The 16990-nt window shown below is 47.5% G+C and overlaps 5 protein-coding genes across 5 annotated transcripts; 2 read left to right on the top strand and 3 right to left on the bottom strand.

The window, feature by feature from the left end:
• Window positions 1-1781: 1781 nt before the first annotated feature.
• On the top strand, window positions 1782-2927 carry F4812DRAFT_470699 (uncharacterized protein; the record flags this gene model as incomplete). Its single annotated transcript, XM_047939008.1, has 1 exon — window positions 1782-2927. The coding sequence occupies one exon, from the start codon at window positions 1782-1784 to the stop codon at window positions 2925-2927; it is 1146 nt and encodes a 381-aa protein (XP_047791268.1).
• A 1895-nt stretch (window positions 2928-4822) lies between these two features.
• F4812DRAFT_425290 (uncharacterized protein) lies at window positions 4823-6052 on the top strand. Its single transcript, XM_047933913.1, has 2 exons — window positions 4823-5772; window positions 5835-6052. The coding sequence occupies exon 1, from the start codon at window positions 5099-5101 to the stop codon at window positions 5324-5326; it is 228 nt and encodes a 75-aa protein (XP_047791267.1). The 5' UTR covers window positions 4823-5098; the 3' UTR covers window positions 5327-5772; window positions 5835-6052.
• Window positions 6053-6833: 781 nt separating this feature from the next.
• On the bottom strand, window positions 6834-8715 carry F4812DRAFT_470697 (uncharacterized protein; the record flags this gene model as incomplete). Its single annotated transcript, XM_047939007.1, has 2 exons — window positions 6834-8045; window positions 8115-8715. 2 exons carry the CDS (start codon window positions 8713-8715, stop codon window positions 7081-7083), a joined length of 1566 nt encoding a protein of 521 aa, XP_047791266.1. The 3' UTR covers window positions 6834-7080.
• Window positions 8716-9194: 479 nt separating this feature from the next.
• F4812DRAFT_425287 (uncharacterized protein) lies at window positions 9195-11255 on the bottom strand. Its single transcript, XM_047933912.1, has 2 exons — window positions 10740-11255; window positions 9195-10672 (listed from the first exon to the last, which is right to left on the bottom strand). The coding sequence occupies exons 1-2, from the start codon at window positions 10833-10835 to the stop codon at window positions 9428-9430; spliced, it is 1341 nt and encodes a 446-aa protein (XP_047791265.1). The 5' UTR covers window positions 10836-11255; the 3' UTR covers window positions 9195-9427.
• A 1000-nt stretch (window positions 11256-12255) lies between these two features.
• Window positions 12256-13734, bottom strand: F4812DRAFT_458473 (uncharacterized protein; the record flags this gene model as incomplete). Its single annotated transcript, XM_047937370.1, has 1 exon — window positions 12256-13734. One exon carries the CDS (start codon window positions 13732-13734, stop codon window positions 12256-12258), a length of 1479 nt encoding a protein of 492 aa, XP_047791264.1.
• Between the last annotated feature and the right edge of the window lie 3256 nt (window positions 13735-16990).

The raw sequence follows: 16990 nt of genomic DNA, 5'->3' as shown, positions 1-16990 counted from the left end.
ACTGTACTAGGTACTAGGTACGTACTACCTGCCCGGGACCCCTTGTCGGATCTGGGGTTCTCACATTCTACGATGGACAATAATAGGTACACTTGATCGGTCGAATTAGAGGGGAGTGTAGGCCTGCTCGGCGTCTGCCATCTCAATCGGAAATCTACCTAGACCTAGATGAGCCTCTTGGTTCTCCACTAACAAGAGACTAACCTACCTAGTACTGTATGATGTTTTCTTTTGTCTACCTACCTAAGGTAACTTAAAGCTTCATCTTAGGTATAGGTAGATACTAGTCGCATTCATGTCACAAATCGGCACGGTCCAAACCTAAACTTATATTTTACCACGTGGTACCTAGGCTGCTAGGTCAGCTTTATGACAACTTCTGCTAGCAATTGCTGATCTACAATGATATCTACCTACATTGATCTAACGGAATGTTGGGGAGAAGACTTGATGAGGCGTAGCAAAGACAAATAAAACCAAATGGGAGCGAGACGCGAATATATTATATAAAATAAGAAACTTAAATACAGAAAACCACATGCAATAGGAAAAAGCAAAGGGGAGAGAGAGAGAGAGAGAGAGAGACAAAGAGTAGACGAATTATCCCCCACTACGTTGGCGGCGGATAAGGGGTCGCCCCATATCCACGTCTTGCACCGGCTTTTCTAGCCTTACTTACCCTTGCTTACCTTACCTGACACCAGAGGCCATGGCTGGACGTTTTTCTTTTTTCCTTTTTTTTTTACCCTCCTAATGTTCCCTGGTGCTCTTTTTCAACTTGCTTTTTGCTTCTTACTTGTACTTGAGTTAGGAGCTAAAGAATGCAGGTGGTACAAACCTTGGACCTTGGAAAGCGCTTTGCTTACATGAATCAACTAGAACTAGCAATTACGGTACACATACACACAGCCTACATCTACATGTAAATAAGTACCTAGATGTAGGTAGGTTTAGGAAGTACATTGGGCAATCAAGATAGGTGCACATCTTATGCAGAGTAGGAACGGATGGGGGAGATAGACGAACACTTAAATCTGCTGAGAGGAAGCTGGAAGAGAGCTGCTGAGAAAGTATGTGGGTCTCTTCCAAGTATTTACAGATCTACACCCACCCGCACAGCATATACTACCTTCTGCCAGTTATTATGCTAGGGAGTATGCTAGATATTATGCTAGGTTCTATGCTACTACTTACCTAACTCCTGCAACTCCTACTATTTGCTACTACCGATGTTACTACTGCCAACTACCTATTATGTATCGCTTCTACGTAGTTCCTACCACACATATTCATGTTCGTTCGTGCTTACTCGACTTATCCGTTTTTGCTCGCTCTCTACCCTCGTACATGCCTTCTCCGTCAATGCAACTTAATCTTGTATCATCTCAGTCCCCGTCCCCGTCTCTTTATCCTTTATAACTTCTTTCTATCTATCGCGAACCTACATACACTTCGTCTTAAACTAGATTGGTCCCGCCTCACATTGACCCCAAAGCTGTAAACACAAAACTAGAGATCGAAGTTAGGTATCAAGTTGCTTGCTTGGCCGGCTGGGCCTGACCATCGCCTCGACTCTGATATAAACACTGCAATATAAGGCTGGGTTTCATGGCTATCCCCCTCAGTAACTTGGCTCTTACTTTCACTGAAATACTTATACCACATACCGAATTAAACACCTCTAAACCTCGCTTGTCACACAACTTTATAACCCTCATCTACCTTTTCTACATTTTTTTTACTATTGCTTATACACACTACTTTTCAGTAATATCATCATGATGTCGAGACGGGGTCCCTGGACAAATCGCGAAGATGAGATGCTGAAGGAGATCGTCGAACAGCAAGGCGCCTTGAACTGGGTCAAAATCGCACAACGGGTGCAAACAAGGTCGCCGAAGCAGTGTAGGGAGCGCTACCACCAAAACCTGAAGCCTGGTCTCAACCACAGCCCCATCACGCCTGAAGAAGGTGTTGTAATAGAAAAAATGGTTCAAGAGAGGGGGAAAAGATGGGCTGAGATTGCCAGAGCTCTGAACAATCGAAGCGACAATGCGGTCAAGAACTGGTGGAATGGCAGTATGAACCGCCGGCAACGCCTAATGCGTAGAGCAGCTGAAAACCACCATGCAAGAGTGTATGGGCAAGATATCTGCGACGAGACTACGCCAGAACAATCACAGGCTTCAGCATCATACCACTGCCACGACCCATACCATCGTCACTCACACTCGAGCTACTCGGGCTGCCCATCCTACGGACAACAAGAACAGCATACGCATAATGAATACTACGAGCAGCCTGCATTTGTCCGGGAACATACTGTAGTATCCCGCTCAGGCTCTCCCCATACATATACATCTATATACCCCCCTCGTCTTCGATCTACTGATCCTTCTACCTATGGTATAACCTCACCATATAACTATCAGATTCGTCGTACCAAATCGTGGGACAACCATTCGGAGCTTTCAGGGCTCCCATCGCCGTCTACATCGTCGTCACCCCTTATTGAGCCTCTTGAACCGCCTACTCCTGCTCCCTGGAAGCTGGATCATAGCTTAACGAACCGCCCTATGCGCATTCCTAGCTACTCACGAGAGTCTCTCCCTGTACTGCCCCCACTACGGTCCGAGGATTCGCCCTCGCCGTCACGCGAGTTTGAAGCATTAAATCTTAGGAATGATCCGCAACCAGTAATGGACGATGTTGGTCGAAAGGTGTCAAAATTACCGCCGATCAGTGAATGCATCTCAAGATATGATGAATTACATTACCAACTGCGAACAGCACCCAGCACACCACGACGTCATCCGGAGAGACAACCGGAACAACCTAGTTCGGCCTCGGGATCTCCATACTCACCACGCGGAGACAAATATCACGAAGTGAAACGCAAGATGGAATTGCGATTTCTGGCTCAATAAACGTGCGATGCTCTAGCGAATGGTCGCTTTTTGGATTATATTCACAAATAGCAAAGGAAAAAAACCGCTGAATAACGGTGAAGTTATTATATTGGCGAATAAGAAAATTTCCATATTTGGTGTCTATCCTGTGTTAGAATTTGGAGGGTATATGTTTGCCAATACAAATATCGGATAAGTTTCCATGGCTTAGAAGATTATGACAGGTGGTTGGCTTTGGAAGCAATTGCATTTTCATTATTTGTCACGATAGTTACCTGATATATATCTGATAGAGCGGGAAGCACGAGAGATTTCCTGGATTGAGCTGGCCGAATGATAATATTTGGCTAATTTCCAGGGACGCTTGCCGTGCTGGACCTCAGTGGATGAGAGGGACGTACGGGGCGAGAAGACAGAGGATTTCATAATCGTTTTCTCACTTCAATTCCCCAAATTAACCTACTTAGATAAAGGCAATACTTGCGTGATGGGTTAACAAGACAAAATCCTATTTACCCTGGCGACTATATTAAATCGGGTTCGTGCAAGCAAGATTAACCGGGCAGAATTTATATGATACTGATGACACCAACGGCGGGATATGAAGAGCCAGGTGGAACGGCACCCCCTCGCGCGAAGCAAACTGCCCTTCAACGGCGGGCGAGATGGCGTGGCCTCTGATCCTCCTGCTTTGTGAGTAGGAACCGGTCAAAAGTGCTTGACGATGTTGTGGAACGCACCAGGCCTGGGAAAGGAGAGATGATTGTGACCTATATGATCAAAGTTGTCTATCTCGATGTCTCTCCGAGAACAACAGTGAAGCGGACGTTATAGAACTGCTTCAGGGTTAGCCCCTATTCGAGAGCAACCGCTCACAACGCACTGGGAAAGTGTTACAAGGACTAAGATGGTGTAGATGGTATATGCCCGAGGGGAGGAGGTATTGGTTGCGGGACGACCTCTGTGTGCTCTTAAGGCGCAGGCGAAGGATGATAATATAAACGTTGCCGCCTAAGTCCGAGGCGAGTTGGTATCACAAGGGAGGGAACCCCCCTTGTCCGGTTCGACCAACCAGCCGCCGGCATCGCGTTGCAGATCTCTGATCATGCTGCATACATACGCTTTGCTACGCTATCTCTAGTCATCATCATCATCATTATCATCATTTTTTCTTTCTCTTTCTCCTTCTCCACATTGCAACGCTTGATCGCTCTATCAGCTTGGCACAAACCGGTCATGATCCCTTGGGTTTGGATGGTAAGACTACACGATAAAAAGAAATGAATGAATGAATGAACCACGACGCGGGGCACGGGTTGTATACGGCAATGTATTGAGAGAGCTGTATATCCGCGGGTGTCTATCTGGTCAGCGACCAAGCTGTTTTCAGTGCTACCTACCTGGGCATTGCTGTCCATCAGATGCCCTTGCATTATCTGATACCTATATTCGACCTTCATGCAGCAAAACGTTTGCCAGTATATGTGTTGTCTGTATACATGCGCCCTCTACCTTCCCTAAACGCTCGTCATCGTCGACGTTGGCGTTTATCGGCACATCCACCGACTTGGCGGGAAAAACGGCCGCCACTACGAGCCGTGTGCCCCCTTCCTGGGGGATGGGGAAAGGGGGGGGCGGGGCCTTTGGGAGATTGTAGTTATTAACGGGGCTTCTTAAAACGGCGTAGGAATATCTCCCACGGTCGTTTTTTGGTGCAAAGACTCGAAAAAAAGGTAATCTACTAATCTACATGGATGTCTAGGACTCAGCTGGACCTGCGTACATGCCCTCCTACGGCACGTGTAAGGCTACCTATACGCGTATGTGTGGATGTACCTATATATTATACACGTATGATAAGTCTACCATATGCAGCCAGCCGCTCCCTTGCAGACCGCTCTGGATGTAGGCGGAAAGATCAGAAGGTGCATAACATCCGTTTCCTCTCTCTCTCTCTCTCTTTGTGTATGTGTGTGTGTGTGTGTGCCTTCCTCGATGACAAAACAATAGAAGGCAAGGAAAGGCAAGGTAAGCTCGCGCTACCTGACCATCTGGGATGTGCCCCGTCATGGGGATGATTAATAATAGCCAACTATGGGTATGTATATGCGTGTAGACATACTACACACCGCAAATTAACCGCGCGACAGGGACATGGGGAGCAAGGAGGTGGCACTATTTATTCGATAATGGGGACTGCGGAAAGATCCTTCTTCTCCTTATGTATGTATGTGTGTGTGTTGTGTGTGTTCTTCGGTTACCTCCCGGTCCAGTGGAAACCCGACCGTTTTACTGTTGGAGTAGAAGTGTTACCGGTAGCCTGGTACTCACGAGCTGACCGCAGGGGTCTTTTTTCTTTCTTTCTTTCCTCCCTTTCTTTCGTAGTTGTATTTTTTTTGCTTCTTGTTTTATATTAGGTACCTTGGGTATATATGTACATACATACATACTATGTACATCACATTACACGAGGGGACTGGGACTATTATAGAGATGATCTACGTACATATATGCTACCTGGCTACGTACGTGATGAGACAGCCATGCGAGGTCGAGATAGAGTGGCGACCAGGGTTTGTTTGGTGTATGGTGGTGTAGTGTAAGTTGGGGGCGTGATCCGCGGTGCTGTCAGTGGTCTGTCTACGTGGACTTGTAAGTATGTATTCATTCGTTGCATCATTGTACGTATAATCAGGGCGAACCTATTCATATACTCGGATACGTATCCAACTAGATACTGTCATGTAACGTCAATATTCCTAGGTCGCCGATGAGATGCAAGATCCGCTTGCTGGAGATTGTCCTACGTATCATACCGCTGGGGGCGTGTTATATTGGTTTTGTAAGTTTTATTTTACCTTAGGTACATACATACCTTGACCGTCTACGTCTACGAAGCACGTCCATACCTAACCTAACGTTTAGCTATCCACATACGGGGAGACCGTTCCGAGACAAAAAAAAAAAGCATCCGCTGAAGAGACAGGCTTGAGAGACATCGGTTTTACTTTATTACTAATAATTAACTACTGCTTATTCGTAAATAAGGAGAGTTAGATTTCCTACGAGATTGGAAGAAAAGGGGGAAAAATACCTTAGGTACCTGTAAACAGGTAGCAATAAAGAGAGAAAAGGAAAAAAAATAAATAAATAAAGAATAAATAAAAAAGGATCAGCTCGTCGCTTTCTCCGATCTCCGCAAGGTACACAGGCCCGGAGATCTGGGTCGAACACGTTCGGTTATCGAACCAAAAGTATCCCCGTCTCCATTTCATAAGGTTAGGTACCTATACTTTAATCATCTTATCCATGCCCAATTACCACATCGGCACATCCACACCTTACGTAAATCCTTGGCGGTTCAACCAAGCATCGTCCGTCATTTATAATCGAACGACCGGGGAGGAAAAAAAAAAGTATGTGCTTAAGCCTCAACACCCCCTAAGAAAAAGAGGAAAAAAAAGTATATTATAACACGGAGCACAGAACTCGGGAAAAACCGGTCGAACGTTGACCATCTCTGCATTGATGTCTCCGTGCCTGTGGTACCTGAACCCAAGACAAGTCCCCATCCCGGAAACAACCCCGTCCAGTACAACATGTGCCCGGATCCCCCAAGATCTGATACGTACTACTTAGAAATAAGCTTCCCCATACTTACTTGTCATCCATCATAATTCTCCTTGATCACAGGTTTTCCCGGCCGAATATCACCATCACCATCTTCATCTTTCGGCTGCAGTGCAGAGCTTTGCGTCCATCGTGTGTATCTTGCATATTACACACGTGAATAAACGTGCCACTATACTGGTTTTTAGTTACAAGACGCCTTTTATTTAGACGTTATTAGGATCGCGGTTGGACTAACACAAATTTGCATGCGATGAGAAAAAAAAAAAAAAAGCCTGGACTGCTTACAGTCCAAGTCCTCCTCTCACACCTATCCAGGATCGGCCTGGAACCTTGAACGCATAAGCTCCGTGAAAATCACGAATAGGTAATCGAATCCCTGAGAGGATAAATCCCACCCAGACAATCCACCGCATGAGCGCTATTTCCAGTATATTAGGTGGTACGGTATGTAACGCCTCATACATTATCATGGCAATGGTCACTAGCCTTGTCCTTGCCCCTAATTGTCCTCTCCACCGCCTTGGTATACTCACTCCCCTTACCCCCTGGGTGGTAGTGAGAGTACCGTGCGCCTACTAGTTGATTCAAATGCCGAGCTGGGACTCCGGTCCCTGTTATTATCTGGTGGCATTGGAAATGCTATTGGTAATCCTGGGGAATTGAGGTAAGCAGCCACCTCTGGGCTCCCTGTAGTTGCTTGGACCACCGTGTCTAGACTGCTTGCGCAAGATCCTTGGGGTCGGACCTTTTCCGCGGTTGACGACCACTGGGTTTCCCAAGACTCCGGGGAGATAGCCAAGTTATTCACTAATTCTTCACCTATCTCCTCGGCCAAGTTCTCTTTCCCGTCTTTGAAGTCGGGTTTCCGTAGCTCAATATCGCTTTCCTCGTCACCCCCCGCTGCAGCCCCTGCTAGAAGCGCATTTTCGGGCTCGCCGCTTGCAAGAACAGGAGTTGCGTCGTCCCCAGGTACAAATGAAAACCCCGACAGACATCGTAGGCGCCTGTCATCGAGGTGGAGACTTGTATTTACCGACGCCTCTCCGAGCCTATAGCTACTCAGGCGCCCATGAACTTTCCCCAGGTGTAAAGAGGCGTCCTCACTACTACCACTGTGGTGTGTCTCGCAGTCCAGTAAGTCTTCTAGGATTTGCCGCCTGGCTTGCTTTCTCTGCCACCCGCATGGCCTTATCCTTGTTTCCGTCCTGCTTTCCATGTCGGACGCGTCGGATATGTCATCCGAAAATAGTGGCCTTGGTCTTTTGTCGCTAACAGGGCCTGTGGGCTGCTCTGAATATCTCTCTGTTTTAAGTGTCTCTTCACTTGATGCTGTTGCTGTTTCGTAGCGACGCCTGCTTCGAAGGTGGCCCATTCTAACCTGAGTTACGGTGTCACGTCGCCGTATCCTTTCGCTCATAAGGAAGTCGCAGTTCCTATCGAGAACCTTGGGCACAGGCTTGGGTTCTTCTTTGAATACGTCTCCAGGTAGGTAAGGAGACGTCTCTGCAAATATGCATGTCAGATACTCGTGCCAAGTAGAAAGGCACCGGGGTGGAAATCAGATGTACTTACCTTGTATGGTTTGCGTACTGAGGCGCTTCAGTCTGGAGACGAACTGCTTGGCCTCGGGGCCGTTCCTATCCACGACGCTGTTTGTTCTGGCCAGCGCTACTGCTTCCAGACCATCGCTAGAGGTCCTTGATAGCAGCACTTCGAGCCTCTTGATTTCAGCCTTATACTGACCTTCGCGTTCCAGCCATTCGTCAGCTACAGACTTGAAATGCTCTAGGTGATGCTCAAGCGAGTGTCTCGCTTCGACATAGGCGGAATCGACAGTCTGGATCCGCTCCTGGACATTAGCGAAGCCTTCGATTAGGTGTAGGATGTAAGGGTTGTACTTGATCGGGATCGGTCGTAGTGTCCCCTGGGTCATCAGGACAACTTGGAGCGCCTCGACCATCTGATCTAGTGAAGGGTTATACCATATCTTGTCCTGTTCACGAACAAACAAGCTAGCATCAATGCTGGCGGTCAAAGGTTCCAGGGAAGAGTGGCTAGTCAGACTTAAGTTGCTAGCAGCCTGTCTCGGCCCGCGTCCGGGCGATGTTGGCGTCCGGGGTATGCTGGGAGTGCGAGAGCGCTGGCCGAGCCGAAGCCAACTAAAGTCGGCCATGTTGCAAACGTATCGGTTGTTTCAATATGACAGGAACAAGGCGAAGCAGTTTAATTGCATGAGAATGGTATGAAGTTATATTATGCGTTACGCGTTACGCGTGATATCAAAGTCGTGATGCTTGGGAACGATGTTGAAGGAGTGGGAAAAGGGGGATGTTAGAGAGAAGAGAGTCGAAAAGAAGAGACCTGAGTCGAAAAGACGAAGTCGAAAAGACGAAGTCGGAAAAGGAAAAGTCGGAAAACAAGAGGAAAGCTCAACGGCTCGGTCGGTGGGTTTGTACTGTTGGTCAAATGGAAGTCGCAATCGACTGTTTACAGTTGGAGGTCAACCATTGGAAGTCGTGGTTGGCTATACCCAGGCAACTGCGCGACTGCCAGGTAATCGTAGATCTACCTAACGCGTATTGCATACATGCAATGCAATGTAGGTATACCTTAGGTAAGGTATAAATAAATACGGTATAAATACCTACCTAAAGTAAGGCTACCAAAGGTACGCATAACCGAAACACTAAGGAGGGAGGTATTGAATATAGGCAAATTCGAAAAACACCATGTTCCTTGATCCTCTCTTAATGCACTCGCCGAACGATGCTATATATAAGTGTTATTACATGATACTCACCTCTTTGTTGTATAAGCCTGTTACCCTCCTCTCCCCGTCCTAGAATCCATATCGCATTGCCTGCTTCTAGCCTGCTCCTATATTATCAGTCAAATAAATCCCCAGCTCTTTGCCGTTGTCTTGATCTACCCTCTATTCTATCCGCAAAGAGCTCCTTTCCGGCATTGGCCCCTAATTTTTCTGGGAACAGTTCCTTCGCTGACTTGCCTGCGCTACCCTTAATCGCAAATCCCTGGTTCGCACTTCTCTGACTTGCCGTGCCGCGGATATTGAACCCTGAATCTCTAGACTTGTCCGCACTTGTGATCCTGTCTGCCAATTTACTCTTTCCCGGAACTGTAATCCTGTCTTCGAGTTTAAGCCCTGGCGTTGCCCGACTATCGTCTCTCTCGTCCATTAGAGGTAGCATGATCCCCTTGGCTAGTAAAGTGCTTGTATCCTCCACCTCATCCCCGAGCCGCCCGGACTCCTCACCTGACCTATCTGGGAAAAGTTCCCTGACCCTGTTGCTACGTGATATGCGGCTCTTGATTGCACGTGCTCTGTCACGGTTTCGAGCTGCTAATCCTTCATTTGCAATATCATCCATTGTCTGGTTGCTATCTCGACCACGGGGTGAAGCTGATCGCCTCCTCCGAGACTCGTTCCGGCCGTTTGGATTGTCGGGAAATAACTCCTTACCGCGATTGCCAGGATGATACGAATCCCTTCCATATCCATCTTCGCTCGTATCTGGTGTGTAGGACCGCCTATGCCGAGGTCGTGAATATGATGCGCGGCGAGATAAAGCCGCCTCGTCGTCGTCATATAGGTTGACATCGAACTGTTCCTCGGCCTCCCGGTCTCGAGCTTCCCTTGTTCGCCTACGGTTATACCCTTCACCATCCCGGTCGCGATACCTCCGGGCCTCGTTGCGCCGCCGTCGCTCCTCAGGGTCGTACTCAGGATTAAGAAGGTAGAAGCGACTTCTCGAAGCAGCGCCCGCCTGTTTCTTATCGGATGCGACAGCTAGGCGTACTTGTAACACGACCTCCGGCCTCTTTGAGAATGGCTTGGCAAATATAAGTTGTCGTAAGGGAAGTTGAGATACGTCCTGTTTGTCTTGGGCCGATAAGAAGCTGAGAGCGCGGGGCGCAACTGATTCGGAACTAAATAGCAGGTTTGCTGAGGAATCGTCTATCCATTCTATCCTTTCCAATGGTTCTTCTGGAAAGTGTTCTGCAACGTAAGTCTTGACCTCCTCGGGGTTCATGACGTCGAGACCTGTGATGTGGACTTTTCCGGGTATAACAGTATCATCGTCCACTATTTCCCCAGGTGAGCGATTGCCCTGAAAAGACATAAGTTAGCATCATATCTCGTCTTCTGTAGGGTAGGTTATTGGTAGTAGATCATACAGGTGCGTCTTGAAACTCTGGCTCGGGAATTATTGGCTCGTCAGGCACGAGGTCGACATCTACGTCCATCTCCATGTCGAGATCCAGTGTATCCATCTTGCCTGGTATCTACCCGCCAAGGCGCGTTGTAGCTGGTAGAGGTCGAATTGTAGGGCGCTGGTCGAGTGCAGTTCTCGATCAGGAAGGTGAAAGGCGCGACGAAAAGAAGTACCTGAACAATCGAAACAAGCTAAAGGAAGATCCGGGAACCTTGAGCTACGGGTTTCGTTTTGATATTGGTCGGTGGGTATATTGCCGCGATGCGATTGTGGATAGCGAGTATCGTGTGGAATCGGAATGATTTGTCGATTGAGGTTCAAACTGCTTTTATGGTGGAATCGGAAGATGGGTATGAGAGAGGAATAAATCAGAAATCACGGAGGTGCGTAGAATATTCAAGGGGAATTATAATTGCACCGCCCTCGCTCTATTTGATGTGCCGTGCCTATCCAATGGAATTTGTGATGAAGTTGAAGCTTTCAAAGTAGCTTAGTGTACTCAGGTACCCGTCCTTTTAGATACTTACTACCTACTTAGCTGACTAACCCCCACATTCAGGGGTGGGCCTTTTCTTCCTCTAATCTTTGCTACATAGTACCTATGTACCGCTTTGTCCCACGTGTCTGTCTCATTCACAACAATGACCAAGCATATTAGAAACAATACAGTTTATACATTGTATATATCTAGATAGGTACCTAGAACAGGTAACTATATCGCCTCTTACACGTGTTATATCAGATATATACCTCATGAGAACTGGATGACCTGATATTTAATATGATAATGAATGATAAGTATTCCCCCCCCTTTCCCTTTCTTCAACTCCAACCATCCAACCAGGTCCTCCAAGCCTGGCGTACCGAGTCCCATCGCTCGGATACACTTTAAACCTTTGAATAACGCAATGGCACTGTATATGTAAGCCAGTGTAAGACGAGGCAGCTTGTCCGGTTTCATGTGGCTTGTGTGTTAACAGTTGAGTTGTCGGGGCCTTTTCTTTCCCTTTCTTCTTTCCTCTCTATGTCGACAATCTTCACCGCTACTCGTTCGCATTTCGCTCTGTCTGATTGTATAATTTCCACGTCTGTCTTCCACTTACAGCTTAAAAAACCTTTAGCCTCTTGACGCTCCCAATCTGCTGCTTAGAACTCTCTACCACACCATCATATCTTGACTTAAAAAAAAAGTGTGTACTCTTCGTCGTCGTCGTCGTCATCACCGTCTCCCTTCGCGTCCGCCTTGTGGATATACAAACTATCCGACCAGAACTTGGCTGTTTGAAGGCAAATAGGTAAATAGGGAAGAAGGGGCGAGGGTAATTAAGCTTGTAGGAATCCATTGGTATTTCTTCCCTGTTGTCTGTTTGCGCCCCATCTCCTAGGGAAAAGGGAAAGAAAAGAAAAGAGATACGCCCTCCCATGTCTATCTGCACTTTATCGTGCTGCTTCTATAATGGTATATCCAACCCCAAAGTCTAAACCGTCTCCACTCCCTGTCTACGAACTTCCATGGGTGCTTGCATACATGTTCGTGGTAGTTTTTGTCGCGAACTGTCATTTACTTCATTCGGCGACATTGAACTCATACTTGGCGTCCGCGACATCTCTGATGCTGTCCTTTTTAAGGAGGGTAAAGGCGGTACGATCTCCCCCGCCGACCTTCCATCTTCCATCTCGCTATTAAAATCCTCAAAATTATCGTTCGGGTCAAGTAGCGGATCGTAGGCCCAACATTCCTCAAGACCTTCTAGATAGCACGGCGACCGCCTCAGGAATTGCCATGAGAAGGTATCCGTAAGCATTGCAATGTACATGGACTCTACCTTGCCATTTGGCAAGCAAACAGCGCAATACTTGCGTAGAAAATCAAGATCGTAATTTCCACTGACTAAAGTTGGGTCTAGGGGTTTCAGCATCGGAAGGCCCTGCAACGTTGCGGCGTCACAGAGCCGGGCCTGCAGCGGGACCCACTCCCTACCTCGGAGGAGTCTTCCGAAAGCTTTCGACACGGCTCTAGCGAAGGACTCGCCGTCTGTTCCTCCAACTGCGATCATTTGGTGGAGTCCACGGGATAGACACCGCTTGTACGCATTTGTGTCCTTCTCGAAAGGGAATGGCTGCGAGGCTGTCGGAAGAAGCGAGATATGCACAGTCCAAGATCCTGTCACCTCTACTGGACCACTTTCGGTAGACCCGCGGCGAGAACCCGAGACTGAAGTCGGTGTGGATCGCGCTGTATCACGATTATCTAACAGACGGGAGCGGCGTGCTACCTTGAAGTTTTTTGAGTCTTCTGAACCTGACGTGGATCGTCGTCTGCGCCTACGGAATGGAATACATTGGCAGTCCTGTTCCTCCAAAGCATCTACGCGCTCTTCAAGAACCATGGATGCTTCATCAAACTCCATCAACCTATCGCTTAATCCCTGTAGAGTGTCGACATGGCCATCTAGCCGTTCGTCAAACATAAGAAGACGATCTTCGTATCCGGTTTGCTGCTTTTCAAGCTGGGTGACTGACTGCCACATACGGTCAACGTTTTTGTAACAGCTTTTCATTTCCTGGCTGGTCTCGTCTTTATTTTTTTCGACCTGTTCCTCCAGGTCCCCTAGCCGCCGAACCACGCTGCCCAACGCGCCGCCAAGCCCCCCATCATTCTCTCGGTCAAGCTGATCCTCAAGTAGCTTGATGCGCCGGCGAAGGATGTCAACTTCATTCTTATTTGGTGGTGGTTCAGCAGACTGGATGTGGTAGCATGAGAGATGCCCACAGTCGCAGGTGACACCTGGGAGAGCCCGATTGATAGTAAAGCCGACACAGGCACAGCGCTGCCCCTTGATTTCCGGGTTCAGCAAAATGTACCGGCACTGTCCGCTGGGGAGCTTATTCTCATCGATGTGTTGACTAGGTTCCACAGGTTCCACCTGTGGTGATTGCGAAGAGGGTTCAGACATTGTCTGTTATTTCTGTTACACAGCAACAAATCCAATCCAAGACCGGAGGATGCCTTCAGAATACGAGACTCCGCCTTGAGGCCACCCAAGCAAGGGTACTCAGCGTTATATTGTGCACGAACAGTAGAGCACACACTCCAAGGTTAGTTAATGCTATCGTACGCAGCGCGCGAAGTACAGGAGCGAGACAGCGGGGTATACTTGGTCCATGGAACAAATTGAAATGCCCATATACCGAATTCCCGGAAGTTAGGGATGGGTTTGCTCACGACCGTAGGAAAGCCGTGTTTTTGTGTGTTCCTGGACCAGGAGATGGTGGTGTGTTAAGAATGGGAGTGGGAAGAATCCCCAGTGTGATATAATAAGGATATGACTTGGTGGTATGCTGGTGAAAGAGACCGGGTCCCACAATCCGTTATCAAACTCCCCGCGGCGCTCGAAGCCAGGTGCCGGGCGGTAACTGGTGGAGGCCGATGTAGGTACGTTCCCTAGGGTGTAACGAAAGACGCCGCAGTCAAGACAAAGACGTACTGGCTGACGGCAGATAACATGTACAAGATATGTATTAAATCAGTTGGGAAGATGATGTACCCGATGGATAAAAAGAGGTTGACGCAAAGAAAAGGGACAGAGTGTGTGCTTTGGGGGACGAGTGTACAAAATGCGTGGACGGATGTGTTCGAATGGGATCCGCTGCAGATAAACCGATAGGCCAGAAGGGGTCCGAGTTATCAGATACCGCGCAAGGATTGGCAAGGACCCGGCACAGTTCGGATCGCCAGACCTGATATTCTTTTTCCACCACTTGTTATAATAGAAGATATTATTATCAGATAAATGATGAACGATGAACGAGGGATGAGGGATGGGTGGTGGCCCAATCGCGGGCATTTGCTATTGTGAGTCTGACATAAAAGTAGAATTGCTCATGGTGATCGGTTCTTTGCCAACTTCGAGAAAGTCTGAGTAGGCCCGAATCGGGAGATGCGAGTATTTTTGCGGGAGGAAGATCTGGGGGGAGCTAGTAGTAAGTAGTCTGGTAGCCTGGTAGCCTGGCAGCCTACACTAGAAGAGAGTCAAGGGTAATGTGGGCAGATGAGGGACAAGAGATGAATAAGAAAAAGAGTAGTAATGAGATATTGGAAGGGGGAAGGAGAATCATCTAGGTTAGGTACTCTATTGCGACCGGGAAGGCGACACCACATCCTAGGGTAAGTACAATCAACACCTAACCGCCTACCTTCTACCTTTTCCAACCTACAGAAGGTAGATGTATTAGGACGTATGTAAGTTCTAGGTTATGTACCTATGTACGTGCAAATGCATGCTACTGAGTGGTACTTTGGTATAACACGGGACGTTGCGACATTTGACATGTGCAGAGAAAGGAACGCTTAGAATTAAAAAATCAAAAGGAAAAAAAAATCAAAAAATCTGGCCTGCAATTTCTTACCGCAAACTTTAATCAATTATCACAAATTTCTCTGATTTGCCATCCCTGCCGCCCAAGGTCAGCGTTTTACTGCAGAAGGAAGCACGTAAAAGCCACAATGCCACATGGATTTGCCGCAGGTGTTGGTTAGATTTTGGTTACTTACGTACATAAAGTATGCAAGTATGTAACTCTTAAGAGGCATAAAGGCATTTAGGAACGGGGGCAGGTGGAGACTATCTCTTGTGACATCTCGTGTGTGGGGGTTCCTTCTCTAGACCGATAAGGAGAAGACGGGAGGGCGAGAACGTCTTGGATATCGGTCATTGGTCCGGTTGTTCCCACTGTTCTCACTGTTCCCACTCGGGGGTTGACCCCCCACACTCTTTCTCTGGCAATGCTATGGCCAGATACTTATTACATTAGGTACATCCTACCTAATGCCATACATGTATTAGGTATGTAGGTGGTGCCATAGTATATTCAAATGCAACCGCAACCCATGTCTACAACGTCCCGATGCTGTCTTACTAGTGTATAGTACGTACAATTGGCCTCGGCCATCACAAGCCAGCTTATACCTTAGGTATAGCGCGTAGCTACCTTAGGTAGGTATATTTGTATAAGTGAGAAATGATGAAACCGACCGGTGAGTACGTAATCAGCCCGGTTTTTCTACCGATCTTATAAGACGGGTATACTATTATAAGTGCGCCGTCGTGGAGAGTGTTAGGTATCTTAGCATTTAAAAACAGGTTGGTACTATGTACCTAACCTTGTGGGCCATCATGTAAGGGTTTGCAGAGTATTGCAGAGTATTTTACTTTGAGGTAGTAGATACCAAAGAACCGGACCAATACGGAATGCCCCATCCACCTAGGTGGTCTTGTGTTGCGGCTTGCCTGCGTTTATGGCGTGCATCAGATCCATTAAATAAATCGTGGGTACGCAACAAGCGGTCGCGATGACTAGAAACAAGCGAGTATCTTACCCAAGCGACCGTCACCCTGCGAGCCTCTGGGTGGAAGTGAGCAAAATTCGGGATATATACCGAGAATGAAAGACCACAAGACGATGTCAGCCAGCAGTACCTAATATGTGTACAAGTATAAGAGGTACCGGCCGGGTTAGTTGTCATTGTTAAGGCCAACGTTGTACAATGCCACATGCCTGGGACCGTTAGACGAGGATTATACAAGGCTATGATTGGATAATGATCGGAATTATGAGCATATATAAAGGCGTCGTACTCGGTACAATGGGGGATGACGGGATGGCGCAATAAATAGACTAATCCATCGAATCTGTTGCGTAATAATCTCTCAATCCGTTGGTTCCATGTATGTGCAGTACTGATGTATGTGAGCGGTAGATCCAAGTTAAAATTGGAATACGGGTACTTGGGCTACGAATCTTTATACTATGTAGACTACCTGCTAATCATGTACCTGTAAATATGAATACGTGGGCGATATGATATACGTACATAGTATGTGCGTATGATTGCGCATGTCTGAATCTCGAGATAGATATCTTGATGCTTGGGTGCTTGGATGCATTGAGCTGTAGGCAACCTTACAATCTGCGCATATAAAACCATATCATACTTACCCATGTATCATACATACGATGATACGCCCTACCCCCACGCCGTGGATATTTCCGCCTGACAAGGGTCGCCTCCAGCGTTTTGTCCTTCTTGGGCATATTTATTTATCTTGCTCACCTCACCTCGAGCAGACAAAACACCTCTGATATCAACAAGGCCCAATAGGGGACGAATGAAGCGTTGGACACACTCTCAGCTCTCCTGGCTACTTTGAT

The sequence above is a fragment of the Daldinia caldariorum genome, assembly GCF_022478825.1.
Source record: "Daldinia caldariorum strain CBS 122874 unplaced genomic scaffold F4812scaffold_6, whole genome shotgun sequence".
NCBI classification, from domain to species: Eukaryota; Fungi; Ascomycota; class Sordariomycetes; order Xylariales; family Hypoxylaceae; genus Daldinia; species Daldinia caldariorum.
This window is presented reverse-complemented; position numbering and strand designations above follow the sequence as displayed.